We start from the raw sequence: 22,556 nt of genomic DNA, 5'->3' as shown, positions 1-22,556 counted from the left end.
CCTGTGCTCTAGAGCCCTCGAGCCACAACTACTGAAACCCGCACGCCTAGAGCCCACACGCCACAACAAAGAGTAGCCCCCGCTCGCCGCAACTAGGGAAAGCCCATGAGCAGCAACGAAGACCCAACGCAGCCAAAAAATAAATAAATAAAAATAAGAAAAGCTAATGAAGCACAGCTGAACTGAAATCTGAGACATTTCCTGCATGGGTTCTCATTTTTTAAGAAAGTCCTCACCAACATTCCTGCTGTAAATAAATCAATGTTTAATTTCTTATAAAAGTCCTTATTGTGGCCTGAGAGCACAGTGTCACTGCACTCTTTAGTAACACAGTACCGTAAGAGTCTAAAATAGATAGTCGAGGAATCAAATTTCCCATAAAGAGAAGCTTAATTTTTTTCTCTGTTGTTCATCAGTCTTACATTTGCAAAGAGAAATCTCGAGGTTGAACCTGTTTTCAGCACAGCCTGAATTATGGGTTTGGAACCAGATGAGGACCCAGTTGACTCTGACAGTAATTCAAGGATGTCTCTAAGCAAGTTACTTGGCGTTATTGTGCATTAGGCATCTATAAGTCTGGGAGGGAAAGAGCTGCCTGAGCCCCTCTTGATTCTGATGTGGAAAACCTTGAATGAAGATGATTGTGAATCATTTAACAGTGTAAAAATAATAGAATATGACACAACTAAAATTTTGTTAGAATGCTTTTCCGTTTCTTAAGGGCTTAATCTCTAAGTGACCCAGAATGGCTGCATGTTTTGTTTTAGAAATTAAAGGATAGATCGTTGGTATTAGTTACATGAAGGCAATATGGTGATTAGACTTATCTGCTAGTTTTTATACTAATTTTAAAATGTCTTTTGGTTTAACTAAATTTAGACTGTCCTTTAAAGTACAATACCAGACTTGCACAAAAGGTCTTCCATGCTAAAATCTTACAGGAAGTTGCAAACCTGTAATTAGGTAGCAAAGATTATATGCTAAGGGAAATGATTATATGTGGGGTGGATTCTAAAAATAGTATCTTTTCTAAGTAACATTCACCTGCCTTTTCAAAACATCTTGGACTATTGATCAGAGAGTGTCTTGAGCTAACTAGGTTTTTGCTATCAGTATATTGTAGAATAGATTTTCATTTATTTTATGTCCCATGATTCATAAAAATATTCTCACTAGTATGTTAATTCTGAATTAAGATTCTTCCTCTAGCTAAGAAACTGTTTTCAATCATTTCTCTTACATCAGATTATAGGATGTCCATAAGTACCCTTTCTATGTAAAACAGAATTCTTTTTCCTTAGAAATTCAGTTCTCAGTATGTTTTCAGTGATTACCAATCTTGGCCTTCCTGTTTTATTAAATAGCACAAAACCACTCTGAGACACCTACCTAGACTTATCAGAGACCTCTTTTCCTAAGACCAGGCTGAGTTTATTTCTATACTCCGCTTACATAGAATATTAGTCACTTACAGTGTTATTTTTTTTCAGGGTGATCATGGCTGTAAGCAATCCAGAGACACTGAAGACAGGCTCAAAGTTATCCCAAAATTTTGTTTTCCTGATTCAAAGGACTGGGTGCCAACCTCAGAACTCAAGAGGTAAATAGACTACTTTATCTGATTTCTATTTGTTGGACGAGCAAAAGTAGAACCAGAATCTTTGAGAAACAGAGTCAGCAGTGAAGCTATGTGGACTCTGTGGCAGATCAAGGATGCAGTGGGAGGAAAGGAAGAAACGATTAGGACATTTCCTATGTGGGGCTCAAAAAAGAAAAACACAGTGTCAAAGGGAAAACAAGTTTGAGAGTCTCTTCAATTTGCCAATTCTGCAGGAAAAAAAGTTCCACTTTACATATAATCAGAAATGCCACCAAGTGGACAGAAAAGGAAAAAAGACTTGAACTTAGGGACTGAGAAACAGAGATAAAACATGGCAATATCTGCATCTTGTTATCTCCTTCAAGTTGTTAGAAGAAGCCATAGCCCAGATTGTATGTTCCCTGTCGAACTTGTACGAAGAGGGGGCTGTAGTTTGGAAGGTGTAAGTATATTGAGAAGGGAATTATAAGAAATTTCTTCCCAGTATCTAGAGGAAATTACTATTTTCAATTAATAAACCATCATCGTTTCATATCCTGCTTATAAATAGATAAGTGCTTTGTTCAAAACTGTAATTATTGATCATGTATTTAGGCTGAAAAGCGTGATTATGTGAACCATATCACATGCCAATGACCTGCTGGAAGACAGCCTCAGCTATTGCCTAAGTAGCTCTGCCCTTCCACCCCACGTTGCCTCCAGACTATGCTCCTGTCTCTCCTAACCAGTTTAGCCTGATCGCCGCTCTCATCTCTGAGTCATCAACTCTGAAGCTTTTGTGCTGTCAGTTGTACTAATTGCATAGGCAGCTTCTTTCTTATTGGCCTGGCTGCTCCATGGATGGCTTTCCCCAAGAGTTATGTGTGTTTATTCTAGAATGTCTGAAAAATACAGAGGAGTAAATAAAAAGCAGAAATTAAAAATCACTGGCATTCTGGTTACTCAGAGATAATCACTGGAAATGTTTTGAGATGTTCCCTTCCAATCTTTATTTGTGGCCAAATACAGACACATGTATATGTTGTTCAGATTTGAATTTCTTTTGATTGTTAATGAATTTATTTCTTGGGCATCTCTAGGTCTTCATTTTGTAAATTATCTGTGCATATTTTTTGCCAGTGTTTCTAATGAGATGGTAATTTTCCTAATAATTTTTATGTATTAAGGATATAAACTTTTCCCTATCACAGTTCCATATGACCTCTCAGAACTAAATAGAAGAATTTGGAAGGGAAGAATAGCTTATCAAAATTCTTTATAGTTTACCTATATATTTGACTAAACTGGACATTCAGCAAAAGGAAAATAGGCTTGATTAATAGCTGGACTAGATAAATAAGAAAGTAGAAGGAGCCAGTGGCATCAACAGCTCATCACATTCTATTCTCTCACTCCAGTACAAAGCAAGATATTCTCAAGGGCTGGACATTCTCCCCCAGGAGGAATGTGACTTGCAATAAATATAATATTGCTGCCTCCTCTTACATCACAAAATGACTGCTGTTGGACTCTAATTTTTAATTGCTTGTTCCGAGGAATGTCGTAAGCAGTTGTTTGGATCTCAAACTATTGACTGTTTTTTTCAGTGAAACGTTCTCCTTTGTCTTAACTGGTGAAGATGGGAGCCGGTGGTTTGGTTACTGTAAGAAGCTCTTGGTAAGTCCCAGACTTGTGCTACAGGCAGCTTTGGTAGAGGAACAAAAGAGTCAGACTAGGAACTTCAGAAACACGATCTCTAGATGAGTTTGGGGGCTACTCAGTGATCTGTGTATTATAAAGAAGCTAGTTAAGCTTTATATTTTATTTATTTTCTTTATTTTTTTGGCTGCGGTGGGTCTTAGTTGCAGCACGCAGGATCTTAGTTGCGACACACAGGATCTTAGTTGTGGCATGCGGGCTTTTCTCTAGTTGTGGCACACGGGTTTCTCTCTAGTTGTAGCGTGCGGGTTTTCTCTCTCTAGTTGTGGCTCACGGGCTCCGGAGCGTGTGGGCTCTGTAGTTTGCGGCACACAGGCTCTTTAGTTGAGACGCATGAGCTCAGTAGTTGTGGCTCATGGGCTTAGTTGCCCTGCGGCATGTGGGATCTTAGTTCCCTGAGCAGGGATTGAACCCGAGTCCCCTGCACTGGAAGGAGGATTCTTTACCACTGGACCACCAGGGAAGTCCCAAAGCTATGTTAGCTTTAAACAGTAAGAGCAAGGTGGAGGTTAGCCACAGAGTGTTCCATAATAGAAATGGTATGGATTTATTTTATTTATTTGTATGTTTGTAATAGATGAAGAAAGCACTGACATTGTAGCTGAAGTCAGTCTGGTTATATTTGAGGAATGGAGTACAGTGAGCCAATCGAGGGAGCTCTGAGTTACTTCTTGCTTATGTGCCATCACTAAACTGGAATAAATCATACTATCATTTTTTTTTTAGCATTTTCTCATCTTTCAGTGTTCATTGAGAATGAGAGCTTTGGTTCCTACTCTATACTAAGGAGTATTAAGAGGTATTAATAGTCCAAATTAGTAAAGACTCGTGCTGCTTAATTTTTGCTTTGTTGTTGTTTTTTTTTTTTAGCCAGAAGGCAAAGGAAAGCGACTCCCTGAGGTATACTGCATGGTCAGTCGCCTAGGCTGCTTCAACCTTTTTTCAAAGGTGAGTGGAGAATGGGCCCTATGAAAATTGGTGTCCTTTCTGAGCTCTGAGTGAGTTTTTGTTTCTGATGACTTCACTAGGCAATGTTAAGTGGCATAGACTTTAACATACTACTTTAGAAAGGGTTCCCCATTAGTAGATTAGAACTACGGGTTTGAAGGCTTAAATTTAGACCTCTAATCCAGATGATGTTGCCCCGTCATCCTCATTTTGGTTTGCTAAACCTCCCAGCTTAAAGCAAAACATTGCCTGAAGTTTATCTTGTCTCATCTCTTTCCCAGACACCAAACTGCAGGGTATTATTGTGTCACCTTCTTTGCCCCGGCCTTAGTGATATAAAAAGGGGCTTCTCTTCTAAAATTAAGTTGATTTACTTTAGTAACTTTTCTTGGAGATTTAAAGGTACCTCTAAGAGAAATGATGCCTTTAATGAACTTTTATTGGTTGCAGAAGCTTATCTGTCTTAAAATCTGTTGGTATTATTTTCAAGTTTGTGCACCCAGTTTGACAGTTCCTTCAATAGGATTCTTTTATGTTTTTGAACTGAGTCCCTAATTTAAAAAAAATTCTTTTGTGTGTATGTAGATTCTGGATGAAGTAGAGAAGAGAAGAGAAATGTCTCCAGCTTTGGTTTACCCATTTATGCGAAGTGTCATGGAAGCTCCTTTCCCAGCTCCTGGATGCACCATCACAGTAAAGAGCTACCTCCCTGGGGCTGGAGATGGGGTAAGTTAGTTCATTTTGGAAAGGTTTGATAGCTTCCAAAAAGCAGGCCTTACACTAGTAGGCCTTACCTGATAGAAACCTTACAGGATAGTTTTCTCTTTTTCATGAACTGCACAGAATATGTTTTGGTCACAAAAGCACTGGAGAAACATCCAGTTGATCTGTGAGATAGTTGATCCTAGACCCAAGAACCAGAGGTTTTCTATCATTTGTAGATTGAGCCCCTGCCTAATGTCTATTTCAGTGTGATAAATGAAGATTATACATACTATTGTCCAGTGGGATGAAAGATTTCACCAGAAATTTACAGCCCAAAAATAAGGTATTAAGTCTTGGCATTAGCGTAGGCAGCTTCACAAACTCCTTGTAGCAGACCCTCTCTCTTGAATTTAACCTGTAAAAGAATGACAGGATCCATTAGAATTGTCATTAGGGATTGTTTTCCCACCTCAGCTCCCCTGATTCAAATTTTGCATTTCAGTCAATTGAACTATGCCGACCACTGGACTCACGATTGGAACATGTTGATTTTGAATGTCTCTTTAAGTGCCTGAGTGTGTGCCATCTCATTCGGGTCTGTGCCTCTCTCCTTTTGGAGCGGAGGATAATCTTTGTTGCCAACAGCCTAAGGTGAGAAATAAGTAAAATATGTCACTTCAGCCTTCAGTTGTTTTACTTGTTCTTACTATTTTAAAATTTGGGCATATTAGAAAACACTTAGGTAGGATCTCAGTTACCTAATGCTATAGTGACATGGATAATCCAAAAGCTATTTGCATTCGGCTGTAACAGTGACTTTTGGGGGTTGCAATTAATTTACCTTCAAAATGTGTTTTGTTTAAACTGTTGTTAAAAATTGGGATTGCTTTTCTAAGTACACACTAGCTTTTAGCAATATAAATTGTGGGAAACAGCTAGATTGAGATTAAAGATATTCGGTAAATTAAGTTAAAATTTAAATAAAATGTTAAAATTTAATGAGTAATCACAGAATTGTTAATCTATGATCACTAACTGGCATCACTTTTGTAATTCTGTAACGTAATGTCTGAAATGCCCTCCATTGTTGTTCTTTATATGACACCGTTTGCTTTCTCCTCTGGCTAGCACCCTGTCAAAATGTGGCCATGCTGTGGTTGCCACACTGTATCCATTCACCTGGCAGCATACCTACATCCCAGTCCTGCCAGCATCTATGATCGACATTGTGTGCTCACCTACTCCTTTCCTTATTGGAATCCTGTCTTGCTCCTTACCACAGCTCCAGGACCTACCCATTGAAGAGGTGAGATGGGAGAAATAGTACCTGTGGAAAAGACTGGGGCACTGGCAAATGAAAACAAGTGATCTTTAACAGTGGTGGATATGTCATTAATTAATAATAATATGTAATTATGATTGTTAATACATTATGCTATCATATTTTTGTATCTGTTTATGAAAGTGAGAAAAATCCTATAGTACACATGAATCTGAAGTTGTATCTTATTTGCAATATTGAACCATGGGCTGATTCTTGTGTTATTCTGAATAGGTCTTTTTTTTTTTTGAAACATCTTTATTGGAGTATAATTGCTTTACAATGGTGTGTTAGTTTCTGCTTTATAACAAACTGAATCAGCTATACATATAAATATATCCCCATATCTCCTCCCTCTTGCATCTGCCTCCCGCCCTCTCTATCCCACCCCTCTAGGTGGTCACAAAGCACCTAGCTGATCTCCCTGTGCTATGCAGCTGCTTCCCTCTGTCTATTTTACATTTGGTAGTGTATGTATGTCCATCATGCCACTCTCTCACTTCGTCCCAGCTTCCCCTTCCCCCGCGCCATGTCCTCAAGTCCATTCTCTACATCTTCGTCTTTATTCCTCTCTGCCCCTAGGTTCTTCATAACCTTTTTTTTTTTTTTTTAGATTCCATATATATGTGTTAGCATACAGTATTTGTTTTTCTCTTTATGATTTAATTCACTCTGTATGACAGAGTCTAGGTCCATCCACCTCACTAAAAATAACTCAATTTCGTTTCTTTTTATGGCTGAGTAATACTCCATTGTATATATGTGCCACATCTTCTTTATCCATTCATCTGTTGATGGACACTTAGGTTGCTTCCATGTCCTGGCTATTGTAAATAGAGCTGCAGTGAACATTGTGGTACATGACTCTTTTTGAATTACGGTTTTCTCAGGGTATATGCCCAGTAGTGGGATTGCTGGGTCATATGGTAGTTTTATTTTTACTTTTTCAAGGAACCTCCATACTGTTCTCCATAGTGGCTGTATCAATTTACATTCCCACCAGCAGTGCAAGAGGGTTCCCTTTTCTCCACACCCTCTCCAGCATTTACTGTTTGTAGATTTTTTGATGGTGGCCATTCTGACCGGTGTGAGGTGATACCTCATTGTAGTTTTGATTTGCATTTCTCTAATGATTAGTGATGTTGAGCATTCTTTCATGGGTTTGTTGGCAATCTGTATATCTTCTTTGGAGAAATGTCTATTTAGGTCTTCTGCCCATTTTTGGATGGGGTTGTTTGTTTTTTTGATATTGAGCTGCATGAGCTGCTTGTAAATTTTGGAGATTAATCCTTTGTCAGTTGCTTCATTTGCAAGTATTTTCTCCCATTCTGAGGGTTGCCTTTTCATCTTGTTTATGGTTTCCTTTGCTGTGCAAAAGCTTTTAAGTTTCATTAGGTCCCATTTGTTTATTCTTGGTTTTATTTCCACTTCTCTAGGAGGTGGGTCAGAAAGGATCTTGCTGTGATTTATGTCATAGAGTGTTCTGCCTGTGTTTTCCTCTAAGCGTTTGATAGTGTCTGGCCTTACATTTAGGTCTTTAATCCATTTTGAGTTTATTTTTGTGTATGGTGTTAGGGAGTGTTCTTATTTCATTCTTTTACATGTAGCTCTCCAGTTTTCCCAGCACCACTTATTGAAGAGGCTGTCTTTTCTCCATTGTATAGAAGAATAGGTCTTTTTTTAAAAATCATACACAGAAACTACTCTGGGTTAATTTAATAAATTGTTTCAGATATAAAACACGTATAGATAAATGCCCAAACAAAATGTATGGCTCAGTTAATTATCACATAGTGAATGCTTATGTAACCAACATTGGAATAGAATAGAAATATTATGGCAATGGAAACAGAAGTCCCCATCATGCCTTTTTAATTTAATTATTTTTAATTATTAAATTATTTAATTTTTAATTATTATTATTTTTTGGCCATGCCGTGTGTCTTGTGGGATCTTAGTTCCCCCACCAGGGATCAAACCCGCACCTCCAGCATTTGAAGCGCGGAGTCTTAACCACTGGACTGCCAGGGAAGTCCCCCATCATGCTTTCTTCTAATCACTGTTCCCTTCCCCACCCCTTGCAAAAGGTAACCATTATCTTGACTTTCATGGTGCTCATTTTCTTGTTTTGTTTATAGTTTAACATCCTAGGCATGTATACCTAAACAGTGTAATTCAGTTTTGCCTGGTTTTAAGCTTGAAATAAGTGAACTGATACAGTATTTTCTTTCTTTCTTTCTTTTCTTTTTTCAGTCTGGCTTCTTTGGAGCAACTTTATGTCTTTTTTTTTTTTTTTTTTTTGGCTGTATTGGGTCTTCGTTGCTGCGTGTGGGCTTTCCCTAGTTGCGGCAAGCCGGGCTACTTTTTGTTGTGGTGTGCAGGCTTCTCATTGCAGTGGCTTCTCTTGTTGTGGAGCACGGGCTCTAGGCAAGTGGGCTTCAGTAGTTGTGGCACGTGGGCTCAGTAGTTGTGGCTCGTGGACTTTAGAGTGCAGGCTCAGTAGTTGCAGGATGTGGGCTTAGTTGCTCCGTGGCATGTAGGATCTTCCCTGACCAGGACTCAAACCCGTGTCCCCTGCATTGACAGATGGATTCTTAACCACTGCAGCACTGGGGAAGTCCCCAACATTCTGTCTTTAAGATCCATCCATGTTGATGGGTTTAACAACAGTAGTTTGATTATTCTAATTGTGTATAGTATTCCATTGTGTGAATGTGCCACAATTTTCTTATCCATTCTACAGTTGATTGACATCTGAGTTGTTTCCAGTTTGGAGTTATTAATAATGCTGCTATGAATATTCTTGTTCATGACCCTTGGTACATATGTGCATGCAGTTTTATGGACATATACTTGGAAATGGAATTGCTGGGTCATAGAGTAAACCTTCAACTTTAGTAGGTAAAGTCAAGCTTTTCCAAAGTAGCTGTGCCAAGTTAAACTTCCTCCAGCACTGTATGAGAGTTCCTGTTGCTCCACGTCCTTGACAGCCCTTGTTGTCATCAGTTTGTGTAATTTAGCCTATCTGATGGGTATGTAGTTGTACTCATTGTGGTTTAATTGGCATTCCTTGATTATGGTTGAGGGTGAGCATCTTTCTATATGTTTATTGGCCATTTGAATGTCATTTTTTGTCATCTTTTGTAAAATTCATAGGCTATATCCTTATACTGAATTGTTTACCCTCACTGATTTTGTAAGAAGCGTTTTTATAGCTTCTTTTATAGCTCTGGATATGAGCCCCTTTGTAGCTTACCTTTTCATTCACCAAAATGGTGTTTTTTAAATACAGTGGTGTTCTTAATTTTAATGTGGTCAGAATTATCAGTTTTTTTATGATTAGTGTTTTTATGTGTGTGTGTGTGTGTGTGTGTGTGTGTGTGTGAACTGCTTAAGTTTTTCTTTATATTAACTTCATGGACATAGCCTCCTATATTATCTCTTGGAAGCTTTATTATTATGCCTTTAATTTTTGTTTCTGAAGTCAGGGGCTTGATTTTTTTTATATATAATAGGAGGTAGGGGGAATTCCCTGGCAGTCCAGTGGTTAGGACTCCCTGCTTTCACTGCTGTGGGCGTGGGTTCAATCCCTGGTCAGGGAACTAAGATCCTGCAAGCCACACAGTGTGGCCAAAAAGAAAAAATGGAGGTAGGGGTCGTTTCATTTTTTTCATATGGATAGCCAACTATCCCAGTACCACTTATTGAAATAGCTCTTCTTCCCTATTACACTGATGGGTTAACCTTTTTTTCTCCCCCAGTTTTATTGAGATATGATTGACGTATAACATTGTATTAGTTTGAGATGTACAGCATAATGATATTATATGATATATGCATATATTTCAAAATAATTACACAGTAAGTTTAGTTAATATCCATCACCTCACATAGTTAGAAATTTTTTTTTCTTGTTATGAGAACTTTTAAGATAGACTCTTAGCAACTTTCAAATATACAGTGTAGTATTATTAACTGTAGTCACCATGCTGTACATTACATATCCAGAACTTATTTATCTTATAACTGGAAATTTTTGCCTTTTGACCCCCTTCACCCATTTCATCCATCCCCCACCCCCATGTCTGGCAACCACCAATCTGTTCTCTGTATCTGTGAATTCATTTGTTTTAGATTCCACATGTAAGTGGTATCTGTCTTTCTCTGCCTGACTTATTTCACTTAGCATCCATGTTGTCACCAATGGCAGGATTTTCTTCTTTATATGGCTGAATAATATTCCATTGTGTTTGTTTGTGTGTGTGTGTGTGTGTGTGTGTGTGTATGCATACACACATACCACATCTTTACCTAGTCATCTGTTGATGGACATTTAGGTTGTTTCCATTGTCATATCTGTTGTAAGTAATGCTGCAGTAAACATGGGGGTGCAGCTATTTCTTCAAAATAGTGATCTTATTTCCTTTGGTTTCATGCCCAGAAGTGGGATTGCTGAATCATGTGCTGATTCTATTTTTAATTTTTTGACGAACCTCCTTACTGTTTCCATAGTGGCTGAACCAATTTACATTCCCATAAAGAGTGCACAGGGCTTCCCTGGTGGTGCAGTGGTTGAGAGTCCGCCTGCCAATGCAGGGGACACAGGTTTGTGCCCCGGTCTGGGAGGATCCCACATGCCGCGGAGCGGCTGGGCCCGTGAGCCATGGTCACTGAGCCTGCGCGCCCGGAGCCTGTGCTCTTCAGTGGGAGAGGCCACAACAGTGAGAGGCCCGCGTACGGCAAAAAAAAAAAAGAGTGCACAATAGTTCCCTTTTCTCCACATTCTTGCCAGTATTTGTTATCTTTTGTCTTTTGTTGCTAGCCATTCTAACAGGTGATGATATCTCATTGTGTATCTCATTGTGGTTTTGATTTGCATTTCCCTGATGTGGAATACCTTTTCATGTGCTTGTTAGTCATTTGTATGTCTTCTTTGGAATAATGTCTATTCAGTTCCTCTGCCTATTTTTAAATTGGATGGTTTGGGGTTTTTTTGCTATTGAGTTGTATGAGTTCTTTATATTTTTTGGGTGGTAACCCCTTATCCAATACATGATCTGCAAATGTTTTCTCCCATTCTTTACATTTCCTTTTTATTTTATTGATGGTTTCCTTTGCTGTGCAGAAGCTTTTTAGTTTGATGTAATCCCACTTGCTTATTTTTGCTTTTGTTGCCTTTGCTTTTGGTGTCAAATCCAAACAATCATTGCCAAGACCAATGTAAAGGTGCTACCCCCTGTGTTTTCTTCTAGGAGTTTTATGATTTCAGGTCTTATGTTTAAGTCATTAATCCATTTTGAGTTGATTTTTGTGTATGGTGTAAGATTGGGATCCAATTTTATTTTTTGGCATGCAGCTATCTGATTTTCCCAACACCATTTATTGAAGAGATTGTCCTTTCCCCATTTTATATTCTTGGCTCCTTTGTCATCAGTTAATTGACTGGGACTTCCCTGGTGGTCCAGTGGTGAAGACTGTGTGCTCCCAATGCAGAGGGCCCGGGTTCGACCCCTGTCAGGGAACTAGATCCCTCATGCCACAACTAAAGATCCCATGTGATGCAACTAAGACCCAGTGCAGCCAAATTAATTAATTTTTAAAAAGTTAATTGACTATGTGTGGGGTTTATTTATGGACCCTCTATTCTGTTCCATTGAGCCATGTGTCTGTTTTATGCCAGTACCATACTGTTTCGATTACTATAGCTTTGTAATATAGTTTGAAACCAGGAAGTATGATGGTCTCTACCTTTATTCTTCTTTCTCAAGATCATTTTGGCTATTTGGAGTCTTTTGTAGTTCCATGAAAATTTTACAATTGTTTGTTCTCTTTCTGTGAAAATTGCCATTGGAATTTTGGTAGGGATTGCACTGACTCTGTAGATTGCTTTGGGTAATTTAGACATTTTAACAATATTAATTCTTCCAGTCCATGAGCATGGAATATCTTTCCATTTATTTGTGTATTGTTCAGTTTCTCTCATCAGTGTCTTATAGTTTTCAGCACAAATATCTTTTACCTCCTTGTTTAAATTTATTCCTAGGTATTTTATTCCTTGTGGTGCAATTGAAAATGGGGTTGTTTTCTTAATTTATTTTTCAGACACTTCATTGTTAGTGTATAGAAACACTTCTGATTTTTGTATTAACCTATTTTTTTAACTTGTTATAATGGAAAATTTTAAACATATGTAAAAGTAAACAAGAGAGTAAAATAAATCCAATCACCCTTCTTAAATACTTACAAAGTTTTGGCCAATCATACTTCTACCTCTCTCCCATAATATTTTGAAGTATATCCTGACATAATTTCATAATTCTAAATATTGCAATATGAATTTCTATAAGGTCATTTTTAACATAATCACAATACCATTATCACACCTAAAAAATTTAATAACAGTTCCTCAATATCAGAAAAATTCAGTATTCAGCTCTCTAATTATTTCATAAATTTTTAATAGTTTGAATTAAGTTCCAAATAAAGTCCATGCAGTGCATTTGGTTGGTGTGGTTTTTTTAGTCTCTTTTAATCTCTAGGTGTGCTGCCATCATTTTTTTTTTAACTTGAAATTCTTTTTACTTGTGTTGATGAGTTAACTTTTAAATGGGCTGACATTTTAAGTTAGTGTATAATAATATTGAATCACTTTATACACCTGAAACTAATATAATATTTAAGTCAATTATACTTCAATTTTTAAAAAAAGAAAGGAAACAAAACAAACCTTTAAGTTTATTTTAAACTATTCCCCTTTGCATGAAAGAATCAAAACACTCTTCCTGATCTAGCAGTGTCTAATGTATTTCTCTGTGACTGTCTCTGGTTTAACTTGTCTGGCTCCTTTATTCTGTAGGTGCTGATAGTTGATCTCTGTGCAGACAAGTTCTTACAGGAGGTGAGTGACAAAGGAGGTGATTATGTAATGTTTGGGTATAATTGGCCAGAAAATATGTGAAAGTACTTAGAGAAGGTGACTCAGGCAAGACTTACAGTTCCTACACATACTTGACTTGACACTGCGGTCAATCATACAAGATTGACCTGAAAAATTTGATTTGGGTTCATAGCTCACTGTCCCAATTTAGGGAAGGAGGAAACAGATTAAATGCCATTCTCAAAAGAGGTGACCCTCCCTTCAAGTCTTATGGGTTGATGTATGGGTCTAATTTAATTAAATTTAACAAGCATTCAGCACCAATTATTTCTAGATATTCTGTTAGCCAGTCAGAAACTAAAGATGAGTAAGATACTTAGTTTGATCTCTCAGGCCTTATAGTTTAAAGGGGAGGGGAGAGGGAGCAGACATAGCCATAAAGTTTTAGAAATGGTGTAATAGAAACTTATACAAGATACAGTAGGGGCAGAAAGGAAGTGTCACTTATTCTGGATAGTGAAGTGGAGAGGAGAGTTAGTAAAGCCTTAGAGCAGCCCTCTGTATGTAACCTGTATATAGTTTTGTGAGCACTGAGGGCAGGGTGAAAAGAATGTTTCCCAAGACTTGTCTTTTTTCAGAATCAGTCAGCTCGTCACATGTGAAGCACCATTTATTTGGGGATGATCTTTGTAATATAGCATAAGACTTGGAGATGAGAAGCATTTTGTGGGAAAGTACCAGAAAATTTTATAAGGCATATTATTTATTTTTCTTAAATGTAATGAAGATGTATGCACCATAAGTTTTGTGGATTCTGCTCAATGTAGGGAAGGAAGCTTGAGACTGACTCTTCAGCCAAAATATATACAAAGCCACCTGTGGACTTTGAGGGACTTAAATAAGGCATGTTTGAGACTTTCTCAAAGCTCATGAAAATCTCAATTTCATCTCTTAAGGTATCTGATGAGGATGAAATTCTACCACCTAAACTCCAGGCTGCCCTGATACAAATTTTGGAAGAACGAAACGAAATTTTGGCTCAGGAGCAGAATTTTTTACAAGGTATGAGACAAGTGGTCTGAGGATTTAAGGTCAAGGCAGTAAATACCAAATGCCCAGCACCCTGCCAAAGCATATGCAATAGCAGTATGAGATTGCCTGTGCCTTCATAAGCTTATAGTCAGCTTTCTTGCTCACCCTCAGCTGTGCCAAGTCCCCTTCTATTTCAGGACTTTTGCACTTGCTCAGTTCCATGTATGGAATGCTATTCCCCTAGATATCCACATGGCTCCTGCTCTTTGTTCTTGCAGGACCATGCTCAAATGTCACTTTCTTAGTGAGGCCTTTTCTGACTGTCCTGTTTAAAATTGTTCCTGTTCCCTTAGCATGTCCTATCCTCCTCCCTGACCTTATTTTTCTCCATGGCTTTCATCACCATCTGATGTGCTAAAATGTAAGTTCCATGAGAGCAGTGACCGTCTATTTGTTTTCTATTTCCAGTACTTTAAACAGCATTTAGTAAATAGGTATTCAATAAGTATTTGTTGAATAAAAGGATGAATAATATTTTATGGGTGGCTTACTCTGTGCCAAGCATTGTTTTAAGCACTTAGCATACATCTTATTTCATCCTTGTAATATCTTTATGAAGCAGGTGTTATGATTTAATCCCCATTCTACAGAGGAGAACACTAAGGCTGTTTACCAATGGGGAACATTAGAGAAGGGGCAGGTTTAGAGGACTAACTAAAAGTTCAGTTTTTAATATTAAGTTTGAGATACCTATTGGACATCCAATACCTGGCAGACTTTCAGCTGGAGATATCTAGTAGGCATTTATATACGTGAATTTGAGATTCAGAGGAAAGATTTGGGCTAGAGACATACATTTAAAAGTTGCTATTTTAAAGCTGTGGGAACAGATGAAATAGCCCAATAGAGTAAGCATAGAGAGAAAATTAAAAAGATTTAAGGATTGAGCCCTGGTTGGGAATGATGTGCTTAGATTTCCAACTTTTGGTAGTTGGGAAGAGGAGAAGGATCCAGCAAAGGAGACTAAAAGGAGCAGCTAGTGAAGTAGGTGAAAAACCAGGAGTATGTGATATTGTAGAAACTGAGTGAAGAAAGTATTCCATGAAGGAAAGAGTAAGCAGTTATGTTTTTTTGTTTTTATTTTTGTTTTAATTTTTATTGGAATATAGTTGCTTTACAATATTATGTTAGTTTGTACAGTACAGCAAAGTGAATCAGGTATATGTATACATATAGCCCCTCTTTTTTGGATTTCTTTCTCATTTATGTTACCACAGAGCACTGAGTAGTTTGCTGTGCTATACAGTAGGTTCTCATCAGTTATCTGTTTTATACATGGTATCAATAGTGTATATATGTCAACCCCAATCTCCCTAACCCTAAAAGAAATAAAAAACAAGCTATAAACTAGATGAAGGCATTTTCAACAAATATAACTAACAAAGGAATAGTATCTAGAATTTAGTTTTTAAAATTCCTACAGTTTAAAAGTAAAAAGATGAACAACCCAAGAGGAAAATGGGGGAAAGATATGAACAGTCATTTCATAGAGGAGGAAACATGAAAGGCCAATAAATATATGAAAAGATACACAACCCCGTCAAAATCAGGGAAATGTAAATTAAAACCACAGTGAGATACCATTTTATACCCACCATATTGGCAAAAATTTTAAAGTCTGACAGTATCAGGTGTTGATGAGAATGTGTAAGTTACTTCAACCCCTTTAGAAAAACAATTTGGCATCATCTAGTAACATTAAAGGTGTACATATCCTGCAACCCAACAATTCCATTTTAGATATATACACAGAGAAACTCTTGTACATTATAACTAGGAAACAAGTACAATAATTTTTATAGTGTTATTGTATGTGATAGCAAAAACTGAAACAACCTAAATGTCCACTGACAGGAGAATATAGCATTTAAAAAAAAGAAGCTTAAAAACACACATTTTGAAAATCTGGCGTGCTGCAACTAAGACCCAACACAGCCAAATAAATAAATAAATAAATAAATAAATATTTTTAAAAAAACACGTTGAATTAAAACAGTAAGTTGCAGAAGAATATAATGTTTTATATAATGTTCAAAGACATACAAGACCTAACAATATGTTGTTGGTGTTGGATGTGTATGGTAAGACTGTAATGTAAAGCAAATGATACACACAAAATTACAAAAAATGGTCACCCTCTATTGCAAAGTAGGGGAAGAACACCACTGAGAGAGCATCACACAGGGAACTTCAGAGATACACGTGATGTTCTATTCTAAGCTTTGTGGTGGGTACTTGTGTGGTCGTCTCACTCCTGATCTTATGAACTATTCATACATGTTACAAGAATCTATAAAGTTATTCATTAAAACAGAAACAAAGAATGGAAGATAAGTTATAGAAAAACATAATTTTTTAAAGAAAGGGAATTAGGTGTAAGAAAGTAGGTACAACAGGTATAAACAACTCTTGCAAGAAATTTTTTGCTGCAAACTGGAGGATAGATGGGACAGTAACTGGAGGTGATGGGAGAGTGGGGCAAAAGTGTTAATGATAAAGCAGTGATGGATTCTCAGCTGCAGAAAGAAAGAGATGAGAAGGAAGTCTGTTGAACAAAATATAACAAATATAACAAAAATCTAGATTAGAATAAAAGTGTAGGGACTTCCCTGGTGGTCCAGTGCAGAGGACATGGGTTCGATCCCTGATTGGGGAACTAAAATCCCACATACTATGGGGCAACTAAGCCCACGTGCCAGAACTAGAGAAAAGCCCACGCGCTACAGCTAAGACCTGATGCAGCCAAATAATAAAAATGAAATTTTAAAAAAAAGAATAAAAATGTAATGTCGGAAGAGAGCTCAGAAATTGCCTAATCAGCCACCTCATTATACAGATATGGAGAGAGAGGCGATGAGAGGTAAAGCAAGTTGCCCACTATTATACAGCTGCTTCATGTTAGAAGTCTGATTAAACCTGGGTCCCAGATCCCCAGTCAGCCCATGGGAAAGAGCAAGAGACATTGTGAGGAAAAGAATACTATTTTGTTATGGGAGGAAAAGGAGGAGTCTAAGTTGAACCTGAGGTTTGAGCCTGGAACCTGGAAGGCAACACATTGTGCTATATTATAGTGGTTAAGAATCACTTGACTTGGGAGTCCTGCAGCTTCTCCATGGTACTGGATGAGGGGACCCTGGAGAATGTCTTTGATTTGAGCCTCAGTTTCCTCAGCTGTAAAAGGGAAATAATAGACTTACCTCACTGGATTATTTTAAAATTTGTAAAAGCACTCAATACATTATTATTTATTATGGAATAATCATGATGCAATATGAAATGAGAAAGTTGAGAGAGAAACTGATTTGGTGGAGAAATATAATGAATTTGGTTTTTGGCATGTATTGTTTATTTGATTTGTAGTCTACCAATTTCCCAAAAGAACCTGAGATGGTGACTTTTTTGTTTTTTTGGCTGTGCCGGGCAGCTTGCAACATCTTAGTTCCCTGACCAGGGATCAAACCCATGCCCTCAGCAGTGAGAGCACAGAGTACTAACCACTGGGCCTTCAGGGAGTTCCCTAGATGGTGACTTTTAGACAAATGGAATGTAAGTGCTAATGGGACAGCCAAATGATGATCACCTATAGGTAGCCTGAAAATGTAGAAAGTGAATTTTGGTGAAATATCAGGACTGGAGATCTGAGGTTGAGAATTATTGACAAAGAAAGCCAGCTCTCTCTGCATATACCAGTTAGCTCTTTAAGGAAAGGAATGTTGAAGAGAAGGGGTCCAAAGACCATGCCTAGGAAGAAGAAGAAGAGGCAAGAGCAAAACAAATGTTTGGTCCTAAAGGCAGGAGAGGAATCAGGAAATCAGGAGAGCATAAAGTTGTGGGAGACAAGAGGAATGAGGAGGAGGTCAGCGCAAATGCAGCATAGAGTTTAAAGGAGGATAAAAATAGAAAAGGAGATTAAATTTGGCTGGTTCTCACTGGTGGCCTTTGAAAGAGCCATTACAGTGAAATCACAGATGTGCAGACCACAGTATGCGTGGGAAGAACATGAAGGTAAGGATATAAGCCATTTGCTTTTTTTCAGGTCATGAAGAGTACAAGAAAGCTAAGAATGAGGATTCCTACATTTATTCTCTGTCCTTTAATCTGTGATCCCCTAGGCGTCACTTTTATAACTGGAGCCAGTGTCCCTATAAACACAAAACTTAGGGGATTTTTCCCCCCTTCTTTCTTTCTTCGTTCATTTTGCAGAAGATGTGACACTCAACTCTCTGGTGTCCGAAGCATTTGTCAGGTTTTTTGTTGAACTGGTGGGACATTATTCTTTGAGCATGACTGTCACTGAGCATGGGGAGCGTGTATTCCAAAGGGAGCCATTCCGTAAATCCCACACCTCCCGAAGTGTACGCCACTTCCTGGATCTCTTCATGGAAACTCAGATGTTTGCAGGATTCATCCAGGACCGAGAGCTTCGGAAAAGTGGGGTGAAAGGTCAGTTTCATCATAAAGTTCTCCCTCTGTATTTAGTGAGTACTTGAAAGATTTGAAAATAATACAAAAAAAAATAGCATAAAGCTACAAGGGCTCACTGTGAGTTGTTTATTATGGGAAACATTTATTTTGTGATATTGTTTTAGCTACGGAAGTACATTGGTAGTGAGTACAGAGTTTTATTCAATTGATTTTCAGTCTTAAATGTATGGCAGTTTCATCAACATGAGTTTTTCTTGTAGGTTTGTTTGAGGTCCGGGCCCTCCAGTATTTGGAAACAATTCCTGAGTCTGAGCCCAGTGGAGTGAATAGAATTTTGCGGACTCTTGGTAAGTTGCTGTGTTTTCCTGTTAGATAAATATAGTTAAAAAAAAAAAAAAACTTTTGCGGTAAGCATGCCTCATCACAAAAGCTTTATCATCACTTCAACAATATAACCTCAAGGAGGGTGACCAGAAACCATGGCCCTATTTCCAAAGTGTTTTGGAGAAAGACAAAACTCTTTCTCAGAGGTTAGGATTCTCCATCAGAGTCGTCCATGGGGCTGTTTTCCTCAGATGAAGCTCCCTCATGATATAAGAATTTTGCATATCATGATTGTTAATCTTTTCTAGGCCACATCCCTGGAAGAATCTTATTAAAATCTGCACCTTTTCCCAGAAAAATATACTTGGAGCATACAAACAAATTATGCGTATAATTTGAGGGTGTTAATGGACCCCCTTGAAGCCCATCCATATGCTCCAGGTTAAAAATACCTGGTTCAGAGGGCATCTGAGGCAAAAGAGGATTTCCTGAAAGTCTCTAATTTTACTCTTCACAAGGAAACACAGTTGTTTATGATTTTTCAATTATAGTTAACTTTTAATTATCCAGTATGATGTAGGAGAACAGTGGTGTGGTAGCCCCAAACAATGAAGAACCTGTACTCTATGGTATTTATATTGATCTTTGAAATATATGCCCCCCCTAATTAAAATTAGCCCCTAATTAGCTGAGAGGCCATGGACAAATTATGTCTAGGGCTATTATTTCATCTTTATACCATGGTGTTAGATTAGATCAGTGGTTCTCAGCTGATCTGATTACAATATTATAATCTCTAGGGAATTTAAATGAAAATCCAGGGAATTTCCTGGCGGTCCAGTGGTTAGGACGTCACGCTTCCAATGCAGGGGCATGGGTTCGATCCCTGGTCAGGGAACTAAGGTCCTGCAAGCTGTGTGCTGCGGCAAGAAAAAGAAAAAACAAAAAGAAAATCCACCCCACACCAGGCTCCACAAAATCTCTGGGGAGCAGGACAGCTGATTTTAACCTACAGTCGGTTTTGAAAACCATGGGATTAGATGATGTCTCAGTTCTCTTCTACCTCTACAATTAGAAATGTGGGGATTTTGTGTGTGTGTGTTTGGTTTGGTTTGGTTTGGGGTTTTTTTGGTGGTTAAACACATCAACTGATAGCTTGAGATGGCAGCTTACTTCTGGGCTGTTCTGAATGACTAGGTTTAATCCCTTGCCTCAAATAATGTATAATAAATAAAAATGAACTAATGAGAGTTCACTCTACTTTTTTTCCTTTAGGAAGTAAAATGAAATTTCTTCAGAAGAAATGAAATCTTTGATTGACAGCCTCCATCCTAAATAGAACAGAAAGTGACAAACTATTTTTCCAAGAGTCAAGATGTCCTGAAGTATTCTACAAAGTCTTGAAAGTTGAAAGGTTACACAGTGGGCCAGGTTCTCGGAGCGGGATTCTCCTGTTGCTGCTGTAGTAATCACTGGAGAATTGTTGGGAGTAGTCTGGATCCAATGCTCCCTTTACTCTGCCTCCAGATTTTTTTTAAGTGGCCTTTCTTTTTGATTCTTCAGCTCATTCTTTGTGTTTTGAGCTTAGTCTATGAAGGCGCTTGTCTTTTACAAGAAAGAGGTGGTGTTGCATTTTAAAAACAGCTCAAAGATGAGCACAATGAGAAAAGTGCTGCATTTAAGGTACTACGGAGGCATGATAGAAGTAGAGGACTAGCCCTTCACACATAATTCTCATCATTGAAATACCATGGCAGCTTTAAACCTGTGGGCTGTTTGAGCTGAGCTAAGGACTATACTCGTCTTTTGTTTTGTTTTTTTTTTTTTTTTTTGGTCTAATGATCTGTCTAGGGGAATCTCACTTATGTGGAAGCCCTATGTATTATCACTGTTATTGAGTATCTTATAAAAATAGACATTTTATAGCGCCTCCTCCACATTGTGTGGCACTTGGGTAGCTTGTCCCACGCATGTCAACATTAAACTTTGGGGAATTATAGCTAATGGGGGACTTCCCTGGCAGTCCAGTGGTTAAGACTCCATGCTTCCACTGCAGGGGGCACGGGTTTGATCCCTGGTCCGAGAACTAAGATCCCCCATGCGTATTCCACATGCCGCATGGCATGGCCAAAAACAAGAAAAGAAAAAAATATATACCTAACAGGAAAATGTCCTTTAAGGGCATGAGAACTACCTTCTTTTTTAGTGTCCACCATGTGCCATGAGTGGTACATGTATGTATGTCATCTTGTTTAGTCTTTAAATCAACTTTATGAGATATTTGCATCTGCATTTTACTAATGAGGAAAATGGAGTTCAGAGTTTAAATAACTTTAAACTGAAGCTAGGACTATTAGTTTATGAACACATAGAAAGTTCGTTATTCCTACAGATGGAAATTTGAACTCTGTGGGACTATAGTTATTGAAAAAGCTTTTTTTTTGTTGTTTTTGTTTTTTAAGCTGAAGTGTACCAGAGTCAACTTGCAGCTCTGAGAATAAGGGACTTCGAACTATAGGTGTCCAGATGAGACTTTTTTTGGTTCCTCTAGAAATGTTGGACTTTTTGCTCTAGTTAAATTGGACTCAGAATATGGACATTTCCTGGGCACACACCACATAATCACTCCAACCCATAATATCTAAAGTAGTAGTAGTGGTATGAAAGAGGAATTTGTCAGCATTGGTGTAACGCTAATTGATAAATGTTACAGCAAGTATCAGTTTGTTTTCTTCAACTCCTGCTGATGGCTTTAACTGAGATAAAAAATATTCAAACTTAAAGGATTATAAGTTGTGTTATGATACAACTTATTAACTTGTGCAGTATTGTCATTACAACCCATTCAGGTGTGCGTGAATGGATCTGAAGCAGACACCATTTAAGATGGGTGCTGTATAATTCAATTCCTATAGATGTGGGCCAAGAAAATAGAACTAAGCCTATGTTAAAAAAAAAAAAAAAAGCTTATTAAGCAGCTTACCTCAGTGGGGCTTTTACCAGACATTTTCCCATTTGGTCTCCTCTAACACTCCCACCCTGAGGGAACAATTAGTAACTGGGAATTGAGTGTTTATAAAACGGGGGTATAAGGTGTTACTGTGGTGGATCCCAGACATCCCTCTGTGAGGAGACCTTTTCTTCAGGGATGGGAGTCTTATCCCTGCGATCTGAAGCTGCTTCCTTTTCTTCAGTCTGTTTTATTTTTTGTTTGTAAAGTAATACAAATTCTGGATACACTTGTAAAATAATCGCTGAAAATTTGTATAAAATGTTTACAGATCTTTTAATGAATAAACAAACACAAAAAATTCCATGGATCTTCTGGAGAATTTGAAATAAAATTGTTTAAGCTGTAAAGATATTTTACTTCACTTAAATCTATAGCTAACACATTTATCTAATGGTAGGTAAAAGGTAATCGATCCAAGACTAACCAAGCTTAATTACAGTGGCCAACATTTCCAGGCTCTTGGCAAAGTCGGGGTCTAGATTTGCACACTGGGCACGGTATATATAGTCCGACTACCTTATTTGGTCTTTCCCTGCTTAGTCAAAAGGAACTG

General features: G+C 37.9%; 1 protein-coding gene across 2 annotated transcripts in view; it reads left to right on the top strand.

Moving 5' to 3' along the window:
• The window catches only part of DENND2C (DENN domain containing 2C), a 93,205-nt gene extending 70,855 nt beyond the window's left edge, over window positions 1-22,350 (top strand). For both annotated transcript variants that reach the window (XM_032610574.1, XM_032610584.1), the window contains exons 9-19: window positions 1,491-1,600; window positions 3,187-3,256; window positions 4,169-4,246; window positions 4,832-4,972; window positions 5,454-5,602; window positions 6,080-6,257; window positions 13,129-13,170; window positions 14,106-14,211; window positions 18,445-18,684; window positions 18,927-19,013; window positions 20,266-22,350. In XM_032610574.1, the coding sequence (XP_032466465.1) occupies window positions 1,491-1,600; window positions 3,187-3,256; window positions 4,169-4,246; window positions 4,832-4,972; window positions 5,454-5,602; window positions 6,080-6,257; window positions 13,129-13,170; window positions 14,106-14,211; window positions 18,445-18,684; window positions 18,927-19,013; window positions 20,266-20,297 (1,233 nt within the window). In that variant the 3' untranslated portion in view covers window positions 20,298-22,350. The remainder of the gene's footprint in view (window positions 1-1,490; window positions 1,601-3,186; window positions 3,257-4,168; window positions 4,247-4,831; window positions 4,973-5,453; window positions 5,603-6,079; window positions 6,258-13,128; window positions 13,171-14,105; window positions 14,212-18,444; window positions 18,685-18,926; window positions 19,014-20,265) is intronic.
• The last annotated feature ends 206 nt before the right edge of the window (window positions 22,351-22,556 follow it).

This window comes from Phocoena sinus, chromosome 1 (genome assembly GCF_008692025.1).
Source record: "Phocoena sinus isolate mPhoSin1 chromosome 1, mPhoSin1.pri, whole genome shotgun sequence".
In the NCBI taxonomy this organism is placed as follows: domain Eukaryota; kingdom Metazoa; phylum Chordata; class Mammalia; order Artiodactyla; family Phocoenidae; genus Phocoena; species Phocoena sinus.
This window is presented reverse-complemented; position numbering and strand designations above follow the sequence as displayed.